This window comes from Athalia rosae, chromosome 5, assembly GCF_917208135.1.
Source record: "Athalia rosae chromosome 5, iyAthRosa1.1, whole genome shotgun sequence".
In the NCBI taxonomy this organism is placed as follows: Eukaryota; Metazoa; Arthropoda; class Insecta; order Hymenoptera; family Athaliidae; genus Athalia; species Athalia rosae.
The window spans coordinates 2,219,452-2,243,065 of record NC_064030.1 but is presented as its reverse complement, the minus strand read 5'-3'; the positions used below and the strand labels follow the sequence as shown (position 1 = coordinate 2,243,065).

The 23,614-nt window shown below is 45.3% G+C and overlaps 1 protein-coding gene across 2 annotated transcripts; it reads left to right on the top strand.

Annotated features, from left to right (window-relative positions):
* Positions 1–798: 798 nt before the first annotated feature.
* On the top strand, positions 799–21,989 carry LOC105693127 (INO80 complex subunit D-like). Of its 2 annotated transcripts, XM_012412834.3 has the most exons (4): positions 807–3,276; positions 13,519–13,752; positions 16,969–17,034; positions 20,897–21,989. In XM_012412834.3, exons 1-4 carry the CDS (start codon positions 1,528–1,530, stop codon positions 21,068–21,070), a joined length of 2,223 nt encoding a protein of 740 aa, XP_012268257.2. In that variant the 5' UTR covers positions 807–1,527; the 3' UTR covers positions 21,071–21,989. The 2 variants fall into 2 exon arrangements, with proteins under 2 accessions (XP_048512027.1, XP_012268257.2); XM_048656070.1 differs by lacking the exon at positions 13,519–13,752 and having other exon boundaries at positions 799–3,276.
* Positions 21,990–23,614: the final 1,625 nt, after the last annotated feature.

The following is a 23,614-nucleotide window of genomic DNA, read 5'->3' as shown; positions in this document are numbered from 1 at the left end:
GGATGTACCGACGCGAGCCTAGAAACGGCTCGCCGCATAAGCCTTTGATCATTGTATCAAATAGTTGAAACGAAACGTGAAATTCCCCCTCGTTGGGCGCCGAGGTGAGCTCCTCCGGTCCTCAAATGCTCGCCCGACTGATTGCAATTTGCGAATATTATTCCCGGGATTATACCTACTTAGATGCGTAACCGAGACTCGATCGGGTACCTCGTTGAAAATTCGTGCGGGGTAAAAAATAGACGAACGAGAAGAATGTGTAAGGAAAATAAGAAGAAGAAGATGAAGGGGGGGAGAAGACAACCGTAACGACGAAGAACGCACAAGAGAGACAACGAGCACTCGAAAGAGAAAAAAATATTGGGAACGGGAAAAAAAAGAATACGATAAAAAAAAAGAAACGAACAAGGTACACGCTGGAATGCGATGCGCCGGGGGAGTGTAACGGAACCTGTTCTAGTCGTATCGTTACTCTTCCGTGTCTCCGTCCGTGGGCAAGGTCAACAATTTCAGTGCATCGGATCAGGTGCCGGCGTCTTTCCTGCTTCTTCTTCCGTCCGACGTACGTACGAGCCATAATTTATTTGGGGCATGGTCCGTCACTTTTTCTCGACAACGCGGCTCCGTCAGTCCTGTCATCGTTTCGGGGAATATCGGACTACGCCCGGTACCGGGAGCCCACCCGAACACTGGACCCGAAATTTCACCGTGACGAGTCTTGGCAGGTGGATGTGCGCGCGGTTCGTAGGTCGGAGGGGCAAGCGTATTTAAATGAGAAACCGGTCAGGTGATTTTCTTCGCCACGACAGAGGACGCCACAATTTTACCTGGGAATCGCCTCGAAGGGAACCGGAGAACGAGCAGCCCGGGGAAAGAGGCGAAGGAGAACCACGGGCGCAGTCACGAAGACCGAGACCGAGTAGTCCCCACCCGAGAAGGTCTTACCTACCTACCTACTTGCTCGCCACCGTCTTGGGAGTTGGAAACTCGGCGAATCGCGGCCCGATCGCACTCTCCGCTAACAGTTTACCGACAACCGTTGCTAGAGACAACCGTTGACGACTAAAACTACCGCGTGCGAGGAGGTCCGCGTTAACCGTCATTATCGTAGCGAGTTCGACAGCAAAAGAATCTATACGTCGTTCGAAAAGTTGGAAATCGGCGGATCGCGAGCTGTTACGTTCGAAGGAAAAATTTCTTTTCCTTCGAAAAGAAAGCGTCGAAAAAACAAAAAAAGAGAAGAAGAAGAATTTAGTTCAGAGTGATTTTGCGTCGGTAGCGATACTGTATCTGGTCCATGGTGAAGTGCAACGTTTCATCGCTCCAGGAAATAACGATGTGAAGAATTTTCTTTCGCGGGGATCTAGAAGAAGGGTACGCAACAGCGATAAAAGTGTTGGACGAATCGATATCCGTTATCTCCTCCACCCTTCGATCGTCTCGTTTCTTTTTGGTAATAATTCTGAATCGGAGGTACCATACCTCGTGAGTGGAAGGAGCTCCAGCGGTTCGCCGATCGGCGATTAAATGGACGAGGTGAACGGAATGACAGTCTCTTCGCCACTGCAACCAAAGGCACAGAGCTGCACGGTAACCGGTCAAGATGCGCGCCAGACGACAATCTCGATCCAGACGAGCCAGATCCTCTCCCTCCCCGTGATACCGGTCGGTGGTCCCAGTCCAGGGGCCGGAGCAACGGTATTTGTCGGTGGCACAGTGCCACCAACCTCGGGATCGGTCTGGCAAGTTCCGGTAGTACAAAAGTCGAACGGTTATCAGTCGCACCTGCAACATCAACAGCCGCAGGAACACCACCTTCAAAGCCAGACGCAACCGGCCCACGTAGTCAAGATCAGGATAAATCCCGAAGACTCGGTGGCTGGCAAGGTCGTGTCCACCGTGCGGGTCACGCTAGACGATAACGGTGGCGGCGTAAGCGGCACCAACAACGCGAACGACAACGCGAACAACAACAACAACAACAACAACAACAACATTCACAAAAACAACAACAACGACCAAAGCAATAACAATAACAGAAATAACAGTAACGGTATACAGTCGAACGGGGTTCAGGTGCAGAGCAGTGCGGGTAGTAACGTTGTGAACGGTATCGGTAGTGATCAGGCTTGTGTCAGAATAAGTGTTGTCGGCAACAACGAAGTGGACTCTCCGCGGGCCGAGGAAATGATCGTACAACGTGATATTCCGGGCGCGTTAACATCACCCGCAAGCAGGTCGAGTTCCTGCTTTTATTACAGTACGTTTCAGAACTCGATCAGCACGATGGTCATGTCCTCGGGTCAGTGTTCGCCGAGCGACACTCTCGACAGTGGTACGTGCAGCGATCTCGACGGTACGCCGCCACCCTTGCCTAAGAAAAAAAATGCTAGTCCCATCAGCAGCACCGTTATATTGGGTGCGGGTCAGCACAACCGGACCGGGAGTCTGACCAGCAGCGGTGCCGATATAGACAGCGACGATAACGAGAGCAACGTGAGTTGCGACTCGCTCAACAGCAGCGAGTTGAACGCAGCTAACGACCTTCGGAAGAGCGGCGGCGGTAACGTTGCGAAATTCAAAACCACCAAATCACTGGACGTGGTGGAACGTACGGAGGAGGAACTGGACGAGCAATCGCTCAACGACCACGAGGAGATCAATCTAGATGCCGATAATCTTCGCACTCGGCGGCAACTCGATACGCCGTCCGACGTTATTGGAAACACCGATAACGAGGGACCGGATTACGATAGTCAATCAATTCCAGCGTCCCCCGCGATCAGTTCCAGTTCGCAGCTAGACCGTGTTACATTGCCGAGTTCGTCGCCAACCGAAACAACGGCGTACGTATCGTCGAAACCGTCCGGCACTCCGCGGGTGCAGAGTCCCGACGGTAATCGGGATATCAGGAGGTCGCCGCCGATGGTGAAAGAGTGCGCGTACGAGGACATTAAGATGGAACGGATGAGGCTCCAGAACGAAACCGCCGCCGCCGATTATTACGCTAACTTTAACCGGGGGAACGGGACCAAGTACCTCTACGACGACGACAGGTTTTACAAGTTCCATCTGAACGAGACGTTCGACGAGGCTCAGGCGAGGGACGCCGCCAATGCCGCCGCCGCGATCGCCGATGCTGAAAATGACGAGTTTTTCGCAGGGTACAAGATGCTCGACAGAGAAGCCATCAGGAGCGCCAAGGGTACCGTCCGAGGCGTTAAAAACAGAGTCAGGGCTGGCATTGCGACGTTTCTACAACAGCCCGCTACCAAGGTTTGTATCATCCCCAAGGTGCGCCCAGCGTTTTCTCTCTTTCCGGGTTTCCGTATCTTCGCACACCTGTGCAGCACCAGCACCAGCAGCAGCAGCAGCAGCTCGGCGGAAATATTATCGCACACACGTCGAACCGAGCCACGTACACCGACCTCGTCGACGTGTCAACATCGCGCTGCCGCACGTATGTGTTGCCGTTGCTGCTGCCGCTGCTGCTGCTGCCAGCCAGGTGGATTGTAACGGTAATCGAATATTCCGTTTCGACTCCTCTTCGTCCTGCATCTCCGTTACCACGGGGTCCTGGACGCGCCGAAGAGCCGAGGATAACTCGGGCTTCGGTTTCCTCGTCAGGAGCGCCCAGGGCTCCGGCGTTACGACGGCGGACTCACCGGACGAATGGGTCCGCGACGAACCCGATGCTCCATGGAATATCGAATATCCATTCGCGCGTTTGACAACCACTGCGGATAAGGCCACGTACCCGTTTTCGGGTATACACGGCGCACGATCTTCGCGATTTCATGTCGTGCGAGGGTTCCTCATATTTTCGCGAAATTTTATCTCGGCTACACGCGGAATCCTTTCACGTTGTCGGCGGCTCCGGCAGTTCGTACCGGTGGATCCATCGTACATGAAAGTACGCGAGATTCCTTCGGAGACTGACCGATTTATCTCAAAAGTTTCATCTTCGTAACGCGGATGATCGTCGTTCTCTCCCCCCATCCTCGTTCCGCTCAAGTTTTTTCGCGGCATAATTTTCAGGGTTACTCAATCTCGCCACGGATTTCCCGCAGGTATCGACGGACGTGAGGAAATTGTCTGACGTTAGGAAAAATGACGAAGAGAACTGCATCGTTACGTCTCGCGGCGGTCGGTGAACGTGCGTGAGTTATAATTTCACGGTAAAATTACCGGCCGCCGTAGTTACGATACACGTAACGTGACAAGCTATACATAGTCATAACGGCTGATAATTAATTGATAGAAAGTGGATGTTATAATAAGTTGACGCATGAGTGTACACCGTGCAAGTAGGGAGCTCCGAGTGTTGTACGGTAGATAAGATAAGCGACGTTAATCTATCTCGCCTGCGGTAGGAATTATTTCAACGACCTACCTACCTGTTCGCGGTGGGAAACGCGGGTATTACCCGAGGAAATTGTTTAGCAAGTGCGACGCGTTCGCGAACGAGGTATTCGTTGATTGCTATTTTTCTATCGCCTCGAATACGACGTGTGCGCGCCTCGCCCATACCGCGTCGAACGAATTCCTGTCGCGCCGCATCGCGATTCGCACTTCGACAACCCATCTTCGAACCTCCGAGGGACCGTACCTAGCCGCTTTCGCTTCACCCTGTCGTTGAACAGCTAACGGCATATCCAGGCCCCGTAAATTCCACGCATCGCCGTTCGAGTACACCGGTATCATTAGGCCGCGGACTCTGGACTTTCGGTATTCTTTGGAAATTGGAGGTTTCCAAAAGCCTAACGCGACTGCTCGACGAGCCGCTATTCGACATTTGCTCTTACACTTCTGTACACACTCCACTGTCTTGCGGTTTATTGTATATCCAACGTGCATACAATACCGCGATCGTTTGAGGGAGAAGAAACTTTCGCCCAAGTAGTTACGTGTCGTAAGAGATGTTTTTTTTTTTTTTCTTTTCTTTGTTCCTCCGAGTATTGTCTTAATTTATTTATTTGAGCACGACGCCGTTCGTTTCTCGTTGTAAAAAACGCAACTTTTTACGATACACGGTCAAATTTTTTTGTTTTTTGTTTCGCGTAAAAAACAAAATCTACTTCGTACTTGACTTCCCGAATACAGCACGAGCGTTATGCTCCAATCGTAGAGATATACCTATACCTACTTGTCTACGTGACGCACGTTCGACTCTCCTCGGTGGGTGTTAATTGAGTCGAGGTGACGAACAACAATCGCCGATTTTTAGACGGCCGTATAATCCGATCCTCGTGGACCCACCGTCGGAGATGTACCGCGTCGTTACGCGGTACGGAGTACAAGGTATACATACGTCGAATGAATTTTCCAAAGAGATATAAATAATACGCGATTGTACGCAAACTGGGGATTGTTTATTCCGGCGATAGTGGTTCGGCGAAATGTCTTTACCATCCGTCAATTGCAGCGTCGATCGATACGCCGTTATAGCTGCATTCTACGGATCATACTGCGGGAGAGCACCCTATTACGGGCCAGTATACGGTGCGATTGATTGCCTAACTAATTTAAATTAAGTCCGATCACAATCCAACCTCGAGAGCTGTATTTCCAAAGGCAAAAATAAAAAAACTGGTAGCCAACGGCCGTCTTCCGGGTTCTCCCTCCCGTATCGTACGCCATTTATATTCGTTTAATTTAGAGCCGACTCGTGGAAAAATTCATACGGTCATTAGTTGCGTCCCATATGCCGCGTGTATTCGGGCGACACGTGTCGTTATCGATTGTCCAAATTATCAGCCGGACGATAGAAAGGAAAAATCATTCCACCGTAGGTCGTTACAGTTGCAGTAAAATCTCGATTATTTCATTTCACAACGGCTATGCCCATTTTACCTTCTCTGGCGGTCGGCTTTGTCAGCAGAGAATTTTGATGACCGAAACCAGTACGAAAACTTTTCCGCCCAATTATACTTATCGAGCGTTGTTTGATTTTGTTTTTCATCGCGGATATCGAAGGGCGCGAAGGATGCAGAAACGGAAGGGTCGTTCGCACAACTACGTTGCTTCGTTCGGAACCATAGGGGCTGTTGGCACTCTGATATCTTTCCAATCAATTTATTTATTCTCGGCCATTTCGGGTAGGTTTTTCGTCGACGGTTATATTCGGCCATCGAAAACTGGGGAGCAACGGTGAGGCTGGGATTCGATAACGGGGGAAAATAAAGAAAGAAAGTTTCGACATGAGATGAGAAAGGATCAGTAGAGGGGCGGGCCTCCTTGTTGACAAAAGTTTCACTAAATTCTCATAAATCTGACTGTCATAACTCCGCGTTGTTACAACCGCCGCTGCGCAAGAGTGCCACGTAATATTTCAATATCTTTGTCACGATATTTGACATTTTGAAAGGTGGAAAAAAAAAATAGGCGAAAAAAAAAAATTCTCCTCCGTTTGTAGAAGAAAAAGCGGCGTACGCCGACGTGCGACTGTATTCTAACGTCCGTGAATACGTTACGCAATTTTTCAATTTGCGCTGCGACAAGTTATGCGTACAATCCTCCTCATCCTCCTCTCCGTCTGGTTTCTCTTTCCCGAATCGAACAGTTCGAAGATCCACGGCTTCTTTTTTTTTCAACCGAGAAAACAGAAGCGTTAAATTTGAATCGCGCGTACGCGTTGCTCTTGTTATATTTTATTTCGCCTCTCGATCCTTTCTCAAATTAGGTGAACCGCGTCGAGCGTTCGCGACGAGGGGAACCTTGACACTTGTTCTGAAAACGGAAACCACCCGTCGCGCGACTTTCTACAGGTTAACAAGTTATCGTCTAATATAAAGTTCCTTAACCCCGCGATCTCCGCGGCGAAGCTTTTCCTCGCGCGGTGCGAGCAGCGCTATTTCAAAAAGTACGCACCGCCCGTTCAGCCACGAATTTCGTTCGAATTACGGAACGGTGATTTATCGGCGCCCATGCATGTAACAAAATCAGTTGAAAAAAAAATCTACGAGTTCTGAATTTCTCAGGGATAATAAACATAAGTCGCAAGAAAACGCGACGTGCGTCTGAATCAAACGGCCGGTGCGGAAGACAGATCGAGGGGAAAAGAGAAAGCAGGTCAAATAAGAGCCGCCACGGCGACAGCAACGAGCAGCGTAAGAAGAAGAAGAAGAAGAAGAAGAAGCAGATTCAGCTGGCACCACCTCTCTCTGTTTCTCATCCTCACCTACTGGTTGTTGGCACCTACTTTTTCGCTTACATAAAGATGAATTACATTTCCGTCGTCATTGTAATAAAATATTTCACATTCGAACGTTCGAACGCACACGATATCATAGAGATTCCCTAGCTGCACAGAACCGGCGCGTTCGTAATCTATTTCCACTTGTTATTATTCCGCATCGATACTCGCGGACGTAATCTATCTCATCTGAAAACAGAGTCAAGTGATCTCTGGAGAAGACAGAAAGGCCGATTCGCAATACAGTTTCTCTGACGCGCGGACATATCCAGACGGTGGAAAGGCGTGCGTTGGGATCGATTCGAAGAAAAAAACACATTGAATCACCTCCATCTTTCGCAGATTTGCACCAGCTTTTTCATATCTGTAGAACCGCGAGTAACCGGATTCTCAGCCGAACGTAAGAACCTTACGCCAATTTTTCACCTCAACTTTTGACTTTTTCCCTGATCACCGTGGCCTCTTATTTTGCTTTTGATTTTCATTTCGCTTCGCGTTACAACGAACGAGCTGTCCGTGGTACAGCCACGGTGCGTTAACATACATATGTATACGCATACATGCGTGTATAATATGCCTACCCACCTATGCGGAGGTGCGCGAATATAGTATTTTAATAATTATAAAAATGTTGCTTAATTTTCGATTGCGTCAGTTGAAGTAGGTCGCGCAACGGGGATCGCGGACGAGATCACAGCAGCCAGCTCATTATGGGCCTCCGGAATTTCGTTCGTATACGATTATTAATCGAGCTGGAATTTATTTATTCATTTATTCGGTTATTTCTCAGTCGCAGCTGCTCACGCCGCCGATCTTGGTGCGGAGATACGAGTTCGTCGTGAGCTTTCGACGTTGTTAGCGTCGACCTTGCACCGCGTAGATTTTCGAACTTCGTAATAGACGGTCGTGGGACGGTTTTTGATCCTATCGGAAATAACGAGACGGATCTGCGAAGAGAATTCGTTTCGCAATTTATTATTTCGAGTGGTGGGATCAGCGGAAAAACTTTCGATGAAAATATTTCAACCGAGGAAAGACTTTGATTCAAAAGTCCGTACGTATCGGGATCGAAAGACTAACGGCGGCTCTAACGGTTTATGAGTTTTGCGAAAAATTTAATTTCCAACTTTTGAGCCTCCCATAACCGTGACCAGAATTTATCGACGGCTCCCCCGTCCGCCTCTTCGCTCCGATCTTCTCGGCATTTTTGCAGCGGGTTTAGTCGGATCGATTCTAGTAGTTTTGTAAGCCGATCCGCCTCGAGCTCTTCGTACCAAACTTCGTAATCTGATTGATACCGCGTAGACACACGCGCAAGTACTCCCGGCAATGGTGAGTTTCGGGTCTTACGTTTCGGCCCCCTCCTTCGTTGAAATTTTTCACAGCGTATATTTCAGACTCCGCAGCTCGAAATTGAGTCTAATTGGTAAATATTTGATCGCGTCGTTAGTTTCTCCGGGACGGGACGGGGGGAGCCGCGATACAAATTCACGGTGAATGCGAGTGAAGGATACATTTTGCCAAAAGGTCAAAGGAATTCATTTATTCATTTATTTATCGGTCAGAAAGTCTTTTCAGCCTTGGCCTCCTTGATCGGATTCTAAGACAGAAACCGGGTACGAACCGATACACGGTAATTTACACAGCGGGAATTTTCGATCGATCGAGTTTTGCTTGATTAAAAATTTCCACCGATTCGAGTCCATGTACACCGAATTCGAAATTATACGGTTACGGTTTCTACTTCCGCACTTGCCCACTTGAAATAATATCTCCTCGTGGAAAACGGAATCGAGGTACCGCAGCAGCGGCGCCAGATCCTGAGATTATATTGTTTGCTCGAATCGAAAAAAAATGCACAATAGAGAAGGAGCGCGGAATTCCTACGAAATCGAACGTAGGTAATGGTCTTCCTCGCTATGGGAAACGGAACGAACGTTCACGGAATCTCATCGCTGAACTGTTTCAAAATTAGAATCGGTAGCGTCTGTTCCAAAGTCTCGCTCGTTTCCGTATATTTTCGACAACAGTTGACAAAAATCGATAGCTATACGCGCTGGTACACGAGAGTCGCATCCTTGGATGATATTCCGTTTTCCCTCGCTGACGCGATTCACGCAATAGTCGATAATTCTCTTTCACTGCACGTGCAGAGACCGTTTCGCATTATAGTTTCCTATCGGTGCACGGTTGTCAATGTAGTGAGCGGGGATCGAGTGGAAAGCAGGAATAATTTGCGAAAGAGGAATAATTTCTGGAACCGCAACTCCGCCACGATCCTCGTCGTCGTCGTCGTCGTCTTCGACGGATTTTTTCGTCGGTTCTTTGTCTTTTCAAATTTACGATAGAGGAGTAGCGCGCCTCCGCTGCGTGTACCCGCGAGATCCGAAGCCCGCCCGCCCGTCCACGTTGAGGAGAAATCGATACCGAGCTATCGTCTGCGTCGTACTACGCAACACGCGCCCCCGTATCCAGGCACGTGCAATTCACGAATGCGAGTGTACCGGGACGGGGTTGTCGTTCGAGGGGCTCCGAATCCGCGGTTCTCCCTCAAACGTGAGCTTCGTTACATCACAAATTACAAAACGCTCCGCCGTATTGATTAACCCATCCGAAGACCTGAGCTGCTCGCGATGGTATTATGTGGCTAACTTTATCAAAATGCAGATTTTCCACCGGCCGTGCGATGCAGACGATGTAACGACGTACACCTTCGCTTGTGTGCCTTCGTTACGCGAGTTGAAACGGAAGTCAGTCGAGTTATTACGAGAGCGGTACTTCGCGTACCACCCCAGTGGGTGACTGTCGCAAAAGATCGTTCACGTTATCGCCGTTCGGGATTTAGAATTTTTTAATTTAGAACCGTCGCTTGGTGTGAGATCATACCCGATAAACGTGATTCGTCGTAGAGGCACATGAATCGGTGCGCGCAATCGTGTGTCAGTAAAAACCATATCTGGTGAGAATTTTTATCGCCGCGACTTATTATATCCGACTGCTCATGATTTAAAGCCCCCATCCAAAGCTTTGATAACGATCGATTAGTCATCATCGACGGGGTTTATTCAAGATCAAGATCAAACGTTGCACGATTTCTTCGCATTCGGGTAACAGAAACATCGACACGCGAAGTTCGAGCTTTAGAATTTCCCACCTGACTTCAACTCGACCAACTTCTCACTCGAAATCTTCTCGCTTTTCTCACGAACTTGAAACCCCGTGACATGGAAAATCAAATGTACGTATCATGGAATTGTCAGTAGTGAAGGTCAACTGATTTTTGACGATGACGATGAACAAGATCAGTATATAAAACTAATCACCGGTTACCCACATTTTTTTAGTCTATTCTTGCAGGCGAGAATTTTATCGTAAAGGGTAGAGCTGCAGGTTTCAAGTCTGTCCGCAAAACTTTGGCACGGAAAAGATTTCTGCACACGAGTCGTAGGGTTCAAAGGTGAAAAGAATTTAGTGTTATCATTGCAGATCAAACGACCTTGTCTGGGCCACATCAAGGTCGACTTAGTTTCTTTTTTTTTAACGAGTTTCTTCCCCCCCTGAACCCGAGGCCACTTTTGTACGAATCATTTCCTCTACCTGTGAAATTTTTCCGTCGGACATCTCGGTGTTACAGTTACAATCAGCCACCCTGTGTACCGTATGCATAACGACAATTTAGGTACAGGTATAACGATGTATAATACATTAAACGGTGAGAAGTACTAATGGGTCGGTGCAGCGGCAACTGCCGGCGCTGAAGTGGTAGCGGTAAATTCCGGTCAGTGGGCAACCTGATCTGCCGTGGCATTACCCCAGTTGTGGAGAAATCGAGTTTAGTTGTTGTACCGATTTTGCGATGCAGTTCATTATTCTCCAAGTTTCAGAGAACAATAAGCTGCGGATGAAGCGAAACAACTAGAAGGAATAATATTTGTTCAGCGATCGGAGGCTTATCTGCTTTTCGAGTGACTCGTTGTTTTACAGCACACCGCGCTTATCTGCCGAAAGAATCAACGGTCGTAAAAGTTTCACACTCGTTCGCACCTCCGCGTCGTACGTACATCCGATCGTATATAAGAATGGGATCGTAGTTTCCTCGGAAGAACGGATGCGATTTTCTAAAAATCTACAGATAACGTCACCGGTCTGAATTTTTCATCGCTACGATTCTTTTTTTTTTTTTTTCCATTTTTCCATCATCGGACTTTTTCGCGAGTCGATATGTTTTTGCCGGGCGTTTCTATACATTAGAATTGATTCAATTCACCGCGTAGAAAGTTTTCGCGCCACTCCGTGCCGTAAATTATTTAGAAGAACAGGAGACTTTCGCAGATGGAATACGAGCGACTTCGCGACTCCGTAAATTCCGAATAATTTTTGCTCACGTGGAAATTTCAATACTCACCTCTCTCATTATTTGGCATTACTTTCGTACGAGTCAAGTTATTCCGCGCGCACACACGTGTTCTATACCAACGGCGAATAACGAAAATATGTGGAATACATACTTTCGACTCCGTATCTTTATCCATATTTTTTCTATTCATTGTACTCTGTACTTTCCTTCTTTTAAGTCACGCCTCGTCCCTACCAAGTTACACCTATATCGGCGCCCAATTCGAATCTCGAGCTTACGATGCCACGTAAAGTGGAACGTGGGCGCTCGCAGTCATTAACTCCGTCGGGGCAAACGATTATACATGCGAGTGCACGAGTCGGACACTCGACTAAATACCAATGGTTCTCGAATCAAGTTTCCCTTAATCTTCAGCAATATTTTTTTTATCGATCCAAGGCCGGCGAGCGCATCTTACTTCCTCGAAAATCTGCAACGATTGCGTATCGATGTACTTTTGAAGGACGGATAAAACGCTTTTATCTCTTCGAACGTAGCTCGCAGAGCGTACTTCGTCTACGATGCAGAAATACCGGTATAAGATTTTTTTTCTTCTTTTACAATTCTTTTCCTTTCTCTACGTTGGAATTAGACCGCAGAGCTGCTCGGACATGAGAAACGGCTAGGCGTACGCGACTGACAATTGTCTTGAGGTCGGTTCCACGCACACGTCGATCGCGTTCTTCGCGAGCTTTATATCTCTCTACGCAGCTTAGGGATTTATTATTCTCCTTGTAATAGCCGACGACGATGTACCAAGCGCTTCTGAAACGGAGGAGCGTACAGTATAAGGCGTACCTCTATACGCAAATAACGATGATGTATACCCCGTTACGGCATCGCAGAGTTACGGAGAAAAAAAAAAAGAAGAGGATACTCGATTCGCGGATCGAAGTTTGTTCGATGGCAGGTGTATCTCGCGGTGGGCGCAAATAAATTCTACGCGTTGACCATTTTCCAGCGGCAGGATTCAGCCGTGGGGCACAACGCGTATAAATACCCGTGCACAATACCTATAAAAGTACAAATAAACGTGGTATTCGCAGCGGCACGACGCTACGCGCCGTCACAGGTACCCGCGGTGAAAGTTAATTTAACAAAATCATGATCTCTCGCCGTGCTGTGGGACCAAGTTACGTAAACGGACAAGAAAATATTAGATTCTTGCCGAGCCGTTTGTACCCGCATTGCTCCTTTGCGTAACGTTGTTAAAACAGCTCGACTGCGGGGTTTTATCGCCGCTATGGAGATAAACACCATCCCAGAAAGGTGGAAACTTATGGATTTTCATTCGCACGTAACGTCCACGTTCTTCAACGGATGAACATAGCGACATTTTTCTTTGTCTCAATCCTCGATAATCTTGTCGCGAGATACACCCCGTACCTTCTGTTATTCGCGGAACGGGATCGCGATTCGCGTGGGCGGAGATGGAACCGGCTAATTCTGCAGCAGCCGCTTATATTTCTCCTTGCATTTATGTACCCACAGCGGTGTGCATGACACACGTCAGGTATGTAACTCGAATACCTTGTGCAGCAGGTATTATACGTATAGGAGCTAGACGGTCATGTTTCGTATGCCTATTATCCTCGTGTCGTTTTAATCTTCTAGGAGAAGTGGAGGTCACACTGACACCGACAACAGCGAGAGCGACGCTGTATTTTCGCTGTTTAATATTCGCGACAATGACAATAACGTCGCGGTGAGGAGAATGAAAAAAAGACTCGATTTTCAGCAGACGACGACTTCGATCGTTCTCTATTCGAAAACAACTAATGAGCTATAATTACGAGTGATCGGCGATATCCGGTAACGCGATACGTCGTCAGTCGTAGCGTCGCGCCGTGGATGAAAATCGTTGGAACGGTGCGACCGTAGATACCGAAAGTTGAATTAAAAGTTTTTTCTTGCTCATGTGTTGCAGAATTACAAGTTGAAGGACGCGGGTAAGGTGGTGGTCTACACGACGACTATGGGAATAGTTAGAGAGACTTACTACGCTTGTACAAAGGTTAAGCAGATACTGAGGACGCACATGGTGAAATACGAGGACAGGGACATGTTCATGAGCACCGAGTACCAGAAGGAACTTAGGGACCGCATCCAAACGACGACCATCCAGGTGCCGCAGCTCTTCATCGACGGGCAATACATAGGGGTAAGATATGAAGTAAGACGGTTGCGGAAACCGATCCGTCGGCGTACACCGTGATAAACGCGCGGGGGCGATATTTCACCCACCCCTAAACCCAACCTGGTGGAAATCCGTCGATGACACACGGGGAGGTGTAATCCGCGATCTGCAAAGGACGAACACGCACGGGGGAGTAGCGTGTAGTTACGCAAACGGCTCCGCCAATCTTCGATCGAAGTCCGATCGATTATTCGCCGGCTTTCAATTACATCAATGACGTCGGCACTCGACGTGCGTCGACTTCGCACGTATCGCACCTGATCGTCAGACGGACGGAATTTTGAGGGACCCTGAGCTTTGCCTATGAGCAGAAAAGAGGATCGAGGCGGCGAATAAAATTCTCTAAACGTGGAAATAATACACGTGAAGAATAGGATGGAAAATTTATTACGTTTATTCATCGATTCTTTCGTCACGTAACCGCGTATCGCTGTAAATGACAGGGGTTCGGTAGACAAACCTGCTTTATGATAATGAAACCTGCTTTACGATAATGAAACCTGCAATTCAAGATCCGTTCCTCGTATCGTAACGTGCATTTAAATCTTAGATCTACCTGCGCAGACAAATTTCTCACGTCACGCCACGATGTTGGATCGCGACCAGCTACGCGTTGTTGATAATTAAATTACCGATTTATTAATAATCAGACGGGAGGTGAAGAAAAAAGAAAGCAAAACCTGTAGGAATATGAAAAACGAGGTGAAGTCGCGAGATCTCGTGTTTTTTTCCCATGGAAAGAACGTGAGAACTTGGAATGCGGTAGGGATGCGATGTGATCCGTACTCCAAAGAAATCTCGTGACGAAATCGTGTTTTGGTGACATTTGGTCGTAACCGCGAGACGAAACGAACTTTACTCGTCCGATTTCACGGTGGATTCTTTGGAATATCACCGCTTACCACCTTATCAAGCGTCGATGAGATCGACTCGATATAAAATTACCTGCAGGCGCCTTAAACTTCCACGTCGCGTTTGACGACGACGTCATACCTGCGTAACATGCGCCGTACACCTCGGTCTTCTTGTTGTGTATACCTATGTAAATTCACAAACCCGTACAAGAATACACATGTACATTGTACCAACGTGCCCTACCAATAATCTCAGCATTCATCTACGTACATAACACGTACACGGTTATCACGTGTTCCTTGCAAATCTGTTCTGTTGCGTAACGTTGAAAGAGAAAAAGTAAATATTAATCACATTTAACGACCACGCCGTTCTTTTTTCTTTGTATTTCGACTCTTTTATTTGGTATATTCGAAATATATTTCAAGCATTCCGCTCCCCCCCCCCCGGCAAACACCGCGTTATTGAATGTTACACGACTCTGCGAAGTTGGGAAAAATTCGGATTTCCTCGACCATACGCGTACGGAGATCAAGGAAATCGATCGACTAAATCGCGGTATTTATTCCGCAGCCGCTAATCCCCACATTTTCAATGATACTTTCATTCCATTCCGCGACCCGTCAGAAATTTATGGTTCAACCGGCGACAAGCTCAGGGCCTGATCGGGAATAACAATAAGTGACCACCGGTTCAAAATTTCCCATGGGATCGGTGAGCATTTTTTCGGTTTTGCTTCGATTTTTCCCGGTTTCCCTTTTCTTTTCTTTTTTTTTTTTTTTTGTTTTCCTCGTCTTCGAGCGGGTAATAACCGACGGGAGACGACGCGTTCTTGAGCAAACAAAAATCCGGTTCGGTTTGTGTATGCCTATACCACAATATGTGGCCAGAATACGAAAGGTTTGGTTAACTTCTGGTCGCTTGATATTTATATAATGTAGAGAGACATATGCTCTCTGGTTGGGTACCTACGTTACACACGTATATAAATACTGTAGGCGCAGGATAGATATTCGAATGAATATAAGTGAAATGTCAAGCCATTTGATCCAAGGCCGTTGGCGAGAGGTGAAGCAAGCCGCTATTACTATTGCCGCTGCCACCACCTAGAGCGACTTCTCCGTTGATTCTTTTACACATACGTTACATACCAGGTAACCCATACCTTTGCATCCATCTTACTACCTTCGTATACGTTTAACGAAACGCTCGTTCGTATCCGTAAAACCAACACACGTGTCAACCGACGACTGTAAAAGGCTGCATTCCAATTCACCTGCGTCAGATAATTATTTTACACACTCGGCGGATTATCAGTTTCTTTTATTTTTATTTTTTTTTTTTTCATGTTTCGTTATTTTTTATTACACCAAATGACCGGAGGACTTTTGGTACTTTGTCCGTGCTCGAATAAATTTTGAAACTATAAGCGCGCGTTTTCTATTTCAATTCGTTTCGTTGCACTATGGGATACGGCCAGTCCGCAACGGACCACCGAGAGTATTGAGCGATCATTTTCGAAGTTACGTCTATAGAGCGATAAATTTCAACCGATTGAATGGTCATTCCGTCGACCAAAGGTTGCGTGCATCTGTAGCCGGTTTTTGATGATTCTTATGCATGTGTACCGTATGTAAAAAATCAAGCAATAATTATATTCGTATATTCCGTGACTTCTGGATCGTTCTGCATTCTGCTGTGAGTGAACGACGCGTTACGTAAGGTTCGTCAAATGTGCACGTAAAACATAACGGCTTGATTTTCTTCCATGTTCGATCGAGAGGTGATTTCAATTTCCTTAACGCGGTTCGAAGACATTCCGACTAAAAGGTAAGAGAACCAACCGCTTTCTCAAACGGAAAATATCATGCAGTTAAAACCAGCTTCGTTAACTGCGGGTGAAGATATTACGGATGCGCTGTAGAGGAGGCGATCGAAAATCGCCTGAAATTATTAGAGTGAAGAAAAAAAACAACTGACCGAGGAATTTTTATTGAGATTTCAGTTCGGTTTCACCTCATCGGGTCTCTGCGTTATCTCGTGATCGCAAAATAGTCCTGGTATATTTCGAAATGACGTGAAATTTGAAAACTAGCGATCTGTCTTGTCTTACGCCAAACGAAGCGCTTCGCATAACTTGACCCGAAGGTTCACGCCATAACATCCGTAACCGAGAGAACGTTCCATCGATTATTGTACATTCTTACCGTACGAGTATCAGTCTCACGATCGACGATCGTTCGCGAACGGCCTTATTACGAGGATTTTTTCAACGCCCCCACACACATTGCTGCATTTTTCAATTATTCGTTCTTCTGTTCGTAGGACGCTGAGGTCGTCGAAAGGCTAAACGAGTCCGGAGAACTACGGCGCATGCTTAAGCCTTACAAGGTGAGTTTTCGACGTCGTTTACTTTTTATTCAGGTTGTTCAGGAAGAATTTCTCTCCGAGCGGGCCAAGATTACCGCAAAACTAATTACGAGGCGATAAAAATATCGCCTAGTTATTAGCTGACAAATTTATACGGGCTTCCCAATCGTTATATACTCGTTCGCTCTACACTACTCAAGCGCCATATCGTCACAGTAAATAAGTCCGTTCGAACGACTGTAACGATTCAAAGTGTGCATCTACTGCACACGAACTTTCCAAAAGTTATTATTTCGATCAATGAAGTTTCAACTTGATCGGAAGAATTACTATGATACCTTTTTCTACGCGATATAAAATATCCATGGAACTGTCCAACAACCAGAAGGGCAAGGGCCACACTTTCTTGACCTATGTGAACTTGGCAGCCGACTTGGTAATAAAATCTTCTAAAAAAATAACTTTCAACTTTCTTGAGTGTTAATAAATTGCCGGTAATGAGGGCGGTACCTTCACAAATCCCTATGCGTACTGCACAAAGTATTGTTAGACTAACGTTACAACACCTCGTTCTCAAATATTGCGTCACTCGTTCTAATAAACTCTACCTTGTATACTGGAACGTTTTTCTCATACATGCATGTTCGGTATTTTTTTAATAAACGCCTATTAGTACGCATGGTGTATTGTGGAAATGTGAAATATGCGAAAAATGTGGAGAATTTTTCGAGCTCGTGGTTCGCGCGATATTTCGCGTGTTATTTATTTTTTCTCATTCGTTGCAGTGGGTGTGTTGTGCAAGGTTTTAGGCCCGTGCGTAACGATGACGTTGCGAACGGACGGTAGTAGGTGTGAGTATATGCAAGGGTATAATAAGTGGAACCTGGACATGATCGTACAGATCCCCCTCATCGTTGAAAGAATCCGTTTGCCGTGTACGAACCGCCGGAGCCGCAGCTGCCATTCGTTCTCTTGTATCGGAATCAGCTCAGCTCAGCTCGTCAGCTCGACTTACAGTTCAGAAGGCTAGGGTTAGGCTAGGTAGTGGCGAACACAAGGTTGTACGATCCTTTCACTTTTATCCGCCGCTATCTTATCTCACCTTACCTTCCATCCCTCCCTCCGTATCTCTCTTCTTTCTCGTCGTTCCATCTCTCCCCCGCCCCTCTTATTCCCCATCTTTTTCTCACCATCGCCACTTGCACATTATGGCCCGGATAATTCGCAATCCGTTTTCAGCTCTAAAAATGCCTGACTAGATTTTTTGTCTCCTAGAAAATTCAACGCATACAAAAAACTAGTGCGCTTTGCGACTACGGTCCTATGACTACAGTCAACCGGAGGCATGATATCGTAATACACTTGCTTAATAGGTGTGTATGGTCCAAGTTTAGCATGAGACAAAATGGTGTCTACATTCACGTTGCGATACGATCGAATGTACGTACACCGCACGACCATCGAATATCACATTTTTGCAACACCTTGAAACTGAACTTAGCGTGCGTGAAGTATGATAGTTAACGTGTGAGAAGATGCACGAAATTACTATTGCCATCGTCGTTGATGTTATGATGATGATCATCGTCGTCGTCTTCGTCGTTATAATGTGATTCTTGCGATTCGTTCATTGATAGTTATATTGGGGTGGGTTGAAAAAGATTTTATTGCTGGAAGTACCCCACTTGATTAATTATTTATTCAAAAAACGAGTGGGCTACCTCAAAATATCAAGTGAAAATTTTTTTCCACCTAATGATTACTCGATCGATTGCACAAGTGGATGATTTTGGCATTAAGATTTGGATTCCTGAGCTAATTATACGTGAGATTACCCTTGGAAAGCCAAGAAAAAAATCGATTTTTGGGCCGAAAGTGAAGTAGTTTAAAAATTGATTGTATCACACTTTTCTTACGTATTTTGAGCTCAGGAATCCGAATCTGAAAGAAAAATTGATCTATCTCTAAAATTGACCGAGTTATCACCAATTTTCAGCTTTTGGGGGTCAAAAATAAAAAATTGATTTTTTAGTCTATATTAATGTAATTTGAGCTCAGGAATCCAAATCCGGAAGAAAAATTGATCTATTTGCAAAAATGACCGAGTTATCCTCATTTTTTCGCATTTTTTGGTACAAATTTGAGGATATCTCGAAGGGAAAAAATCGTAGCTCAATTTGGACAACGGATTCGTGTTCCTGAGGTCAAAATACATAAGAAAAGTGCCCTACGACCAATTTTTAAAAATAAAAATTTTTGGTCAAAATTTGAGATTTTTCCAAGGGGTACCCCTTACGATTTTTTCAAATTTTGACCAAAAATTTTTATTTTTTAAAATCGATCGTATGGCACTTTTCTTATGTATTTTGACCTCAGGAACACGAATCCGTTGAGAAAATTGAGCTACGATTTTTTCCCTTCGAGATATCCTCAAATTTATGCCAAAAAATGCGAAAAAATGGAGATAAATCGGTCATTTTTGGAGATAGATGAATTTTTCTTCCGGATTCAGATTCCTGAGCACAAATTACATTTATATAGACTAAAAAATGAATTTTTTATTTTTGACCCCCAAAAGCTGAAAATTGGTGATAACTCGGTCAATTTTGAAGATAGATCAATTTTTCTTTCAGATTCGGATTCCTGAGCTCAAAATACGCCAGAAAAGTGTAATACAATTAATTTTTTAATTACTTCACTTTCGGCCCAAAAATCGATTTTTTTTCTTGGCTTTTGAAGGGTAATATCACTTATAATCAGCTCAGGAATCAGAATCTGAAAGCCAAAATCATCCACTCATGCAATCGATCGATTAATTATTAGGTGGAAAAATTTTTTCAACCCACCCTAAGTTATATCGTCGAGATTTCTACGATCGTAATTCATCCATGTACTCCAGCTATAGCATAACTAAACGGTAGCTGCCCTGCCTCCGAATTTTACTTCCCATTTTACTGGCTATATCCATGCTCTAATTTCACAGCTGTGGTACCGCTCTGGTAACGTTCTTTCATCGTCGTGCAATTACGGGACTGTAACATGGCCAGCCCTTTCCTTAGTCGGCAGCTACGTAGAAATTATCGAAAACTAAATCGCCGGCAGTTACAGTATCAACCTTCATGTTTACTCGATTGCACCAGGCAGTTCTTGACATACAATAGGTACTACGGTTACCGGTGATTCGCCGTGGGGAATCTTGATAAATTTAATGAATCACGCTATACGCGAATACTTCCCAGTCCGGAGGATTAGAGGAGGAAGGAACAGCGGTTCAGATTCAACCCCCATAATCAGGATTCCAAGTGCCCTTCATACTAACCCTTAAAATCGCCGCGATGTCATGCACACCGCCGCTAAGGCGGAAAAATCGTGACTATTAGCCTGCCGCAAAAAGCAAGTACCGTAAACATATGACGAAAGCGTCCATTTTTTTTTTTACACGACGTAATTATTACAGCAATTTATAAACGTTTTTTCTCCAACTGTCCCCACATGTCACGCGAACAATGTTCTCGCGCAATTTGTCGGCTCGTTACTTCACGGGCTAATTTTTGCCACAAATATCGTACGCATACACATATGTACATACGTTGGTATATGCACACGCGTCTTTGACAATTTTGAGTAATTAAATTCTTTACGGATTACCTAGTTGCAGCTAAAGTGCTGAAATATCATTTCACGCTCTAGTCCGGTATCACGGGACCCCTAGGATAAGTCGTACGAAATATACGGTTATAAGTTATTGCTCCACGCGATGAGGTGCGGAGGGAACGGAGAGTAACGTTATTGCTGCGGATTCAATTTTTCGTCGGCGTTTTTACAGATTGTTATTTATTTATTTATTTTGTTTCGTTTTTTTTTTTTTTTTTCTGAATTCCAGAGCCCAGATGCATGTACGACTTGCCAGATTTGCGGGGGATATCGTCTATTGCCATGCTCGGTGTGCAATGGTAGCAAGAAATCAGTACACCGCAACGATTTTACGACGGAGTTCGTCGCGCTCAAGTGCATGAACTGCGACGAAGTCGGCCTCGTACGATGCCCACATTGCTGACTATAGACTACGTACTACAGCTGCTCAACTACTCGATTCAACCTCGACTAAGACTCGACTCTAACAACGACTCAACCTTAAACCTTAACTCACCTTCGTCATAACTTGAACATTATACGTATAGCATAATTATATTATACCGTTGAATTATATTTATCTATGTATACCGCGTTCGAAGGAGAGAAGAAAGAAAAAAGATGATGTTATACCGTATGCAGCGTATGCAAACGTTCGTATCTACGCATATACGGGGTGGCCCGTTTTCGAAACTAGATGTGTTTTTAAAAAAGTTTCAGACTAACGGTTCCACGGTATCGGGGGAGACACAATTTTCCATATCGTTTTTCCATTCAGGTGTTACCATCTCGAAAATTTTCCTCTTACAAAAGGCAACCAATTTTTTTTGCCAGAAAAAAATTGCACCACGATTCAAGATGGATTCGAACGTGTCCGTTAACGTGGAATTTTTTTTGTAAGTCGTTTTCCGAATTTTGGTGAAGATAATTTACAAAAGGAACGAATATCGCTGAATCGTCTCGCCCTCGATGACACAACGAGACTCGTTCCAGCTGAAATTTTTTTCTGAAATATCCGATCACCCTGTATATACGTACCACGTATTATTTAAGAGATAAAGTGCTATATGTATTAAGGAGTATAATTATATTATACACAACAGCTATAACTACGCTATACAATATAGACTAACGCATCGTGTACTCGGGAAGTAAATAATTGACGGGATGGATACGAAGACGGTCTACGCCAGTCGTTAATTAGATGTAAAAATATAATCAATTACGTATGCGAGAGCATATTTAGAAAGAAGAGGAAGAAAAAATATAATAATAATTACAAAATTATTAAAAACTGTACAATATATCGATCAATAAAATTTCAAAACATTTTTTATAATTAATACAAAATCTTTTGCAGCGTCTACCTGATTAATATCGGACTTCAAACCGGACGAATATCACGAGCTGCTGCCAGCTCCTCTCGAAAACCTAAGGTATCCTCCTTTCGATATCTCTTTTCCAACTTTACTTTTTTCCTCGCCTCTAATGACGTGAGGAAAATATTGGTTTCGGTAAAAAAATGACTTTTTCTCGTCCCGACGAATCGACAAATCGATCAATTTCTGATTCTCTTCTCGTCAAATGAGAGCTTCGTTTTTACGAGGGTTCGATGCGTCGTGAGGGACGGGGTGCTATTCCAAATTTTCCAATCGACACCGCCAAGTGTTGAGCGCACCGCTGATATAATGTCCCCCCTTCACCCGCTACCCCCAAAAAACTGCGTTTGACAATTTCCTTTGATTCTCGAGGTATTAGGGGTTCTTTGTTCCAAGAACCCCTTGTTCCAAGAGTAACGCCCTACGTATGATCGGCTGTCAGTGGAAATGAAACAAAGCGAAATTTGCCGAATTTCAATAGACACCGTACAAAGGTGCGTCTGCAAATAAGTCAAAATCGTTACAATCGAGAAATATGTAAGCGTCGAAATTTCACGCTGATATAATAATGAGGGAGAACCCCGCGTTTTTCGGGGGCAAAAAAGCCTGTTTTTGTTAAGTTTGCGTAGACGATCGCCTCTGGATATCAATGAATTATACATTTATCTTTAACACCTGTGCGTATGCGTGATATAAATTCACGCGGGTACGACTCCACCCAGACGCATTATGTGGTGTAAATTTTTTACGCCCCCTCACGATCTATCAATGTCTGTCGAGAATATCACCGATTCTTTCCGCGGCTATACGAGTTTCGCGATGTTTGAAAAAGCATTCCCCGACTACGCGTACACGGTTATAAAATTCCGACGACGAGTCATTGTGCACCAAATTCATGCCGATGTATTCCAAATAATTTGCGCTTCTCTTTTGCGCATGCCGTATAAGGTGAAAGAAAGGATAAGGGCGAAGAACAAAGGGGGGGGGGGGGGGGGAGGGGGAAAATATCGATAACAGGTCATCGGAAAAATAAGTTTTCATCCCTGATTAGCCATCGACGATAACGTGCATCATTCGGACGTATTCACTCGATATTAATTTTCGATATTAGGTGAACGCGACTATTTCGAGAGCGGCGGAGGTGAACTTTCAGGTGGAGCTGCCGTACGAGTATCGCGTTACAAGTCTCCTGCCTGCAAGCTTTGTTTACGTATGCAACAAGTTGAATCGATATTCTCCCCTCGACGACCTTGACAGCGCAGTAGCGGGGTGTCAGAGGATATATATATATATATAAAGGTAGAGTGAATGGCAGATCCGGTTTTCGCATGAGAAAAACAATTGGAAAAAAATTTTGACGAACGTAACGGCTGCCCGATTCACGCTTTGTTTTCCCTTTTGTCCAACAAACTCACGGGGTTTTTAGTCCTTTGATGTAATGGCACAATGGCAGACGCGATGTCTGCCATTGAGAACCGCAACGTACCGCTTGCATTGTCGTTTTATCCATATCGAGGACGATGGGATCGGGACTTCGTTCGTTATTAAGATTATTGAGATGTGAGACCGAACGGAAACAGGGAAAATGG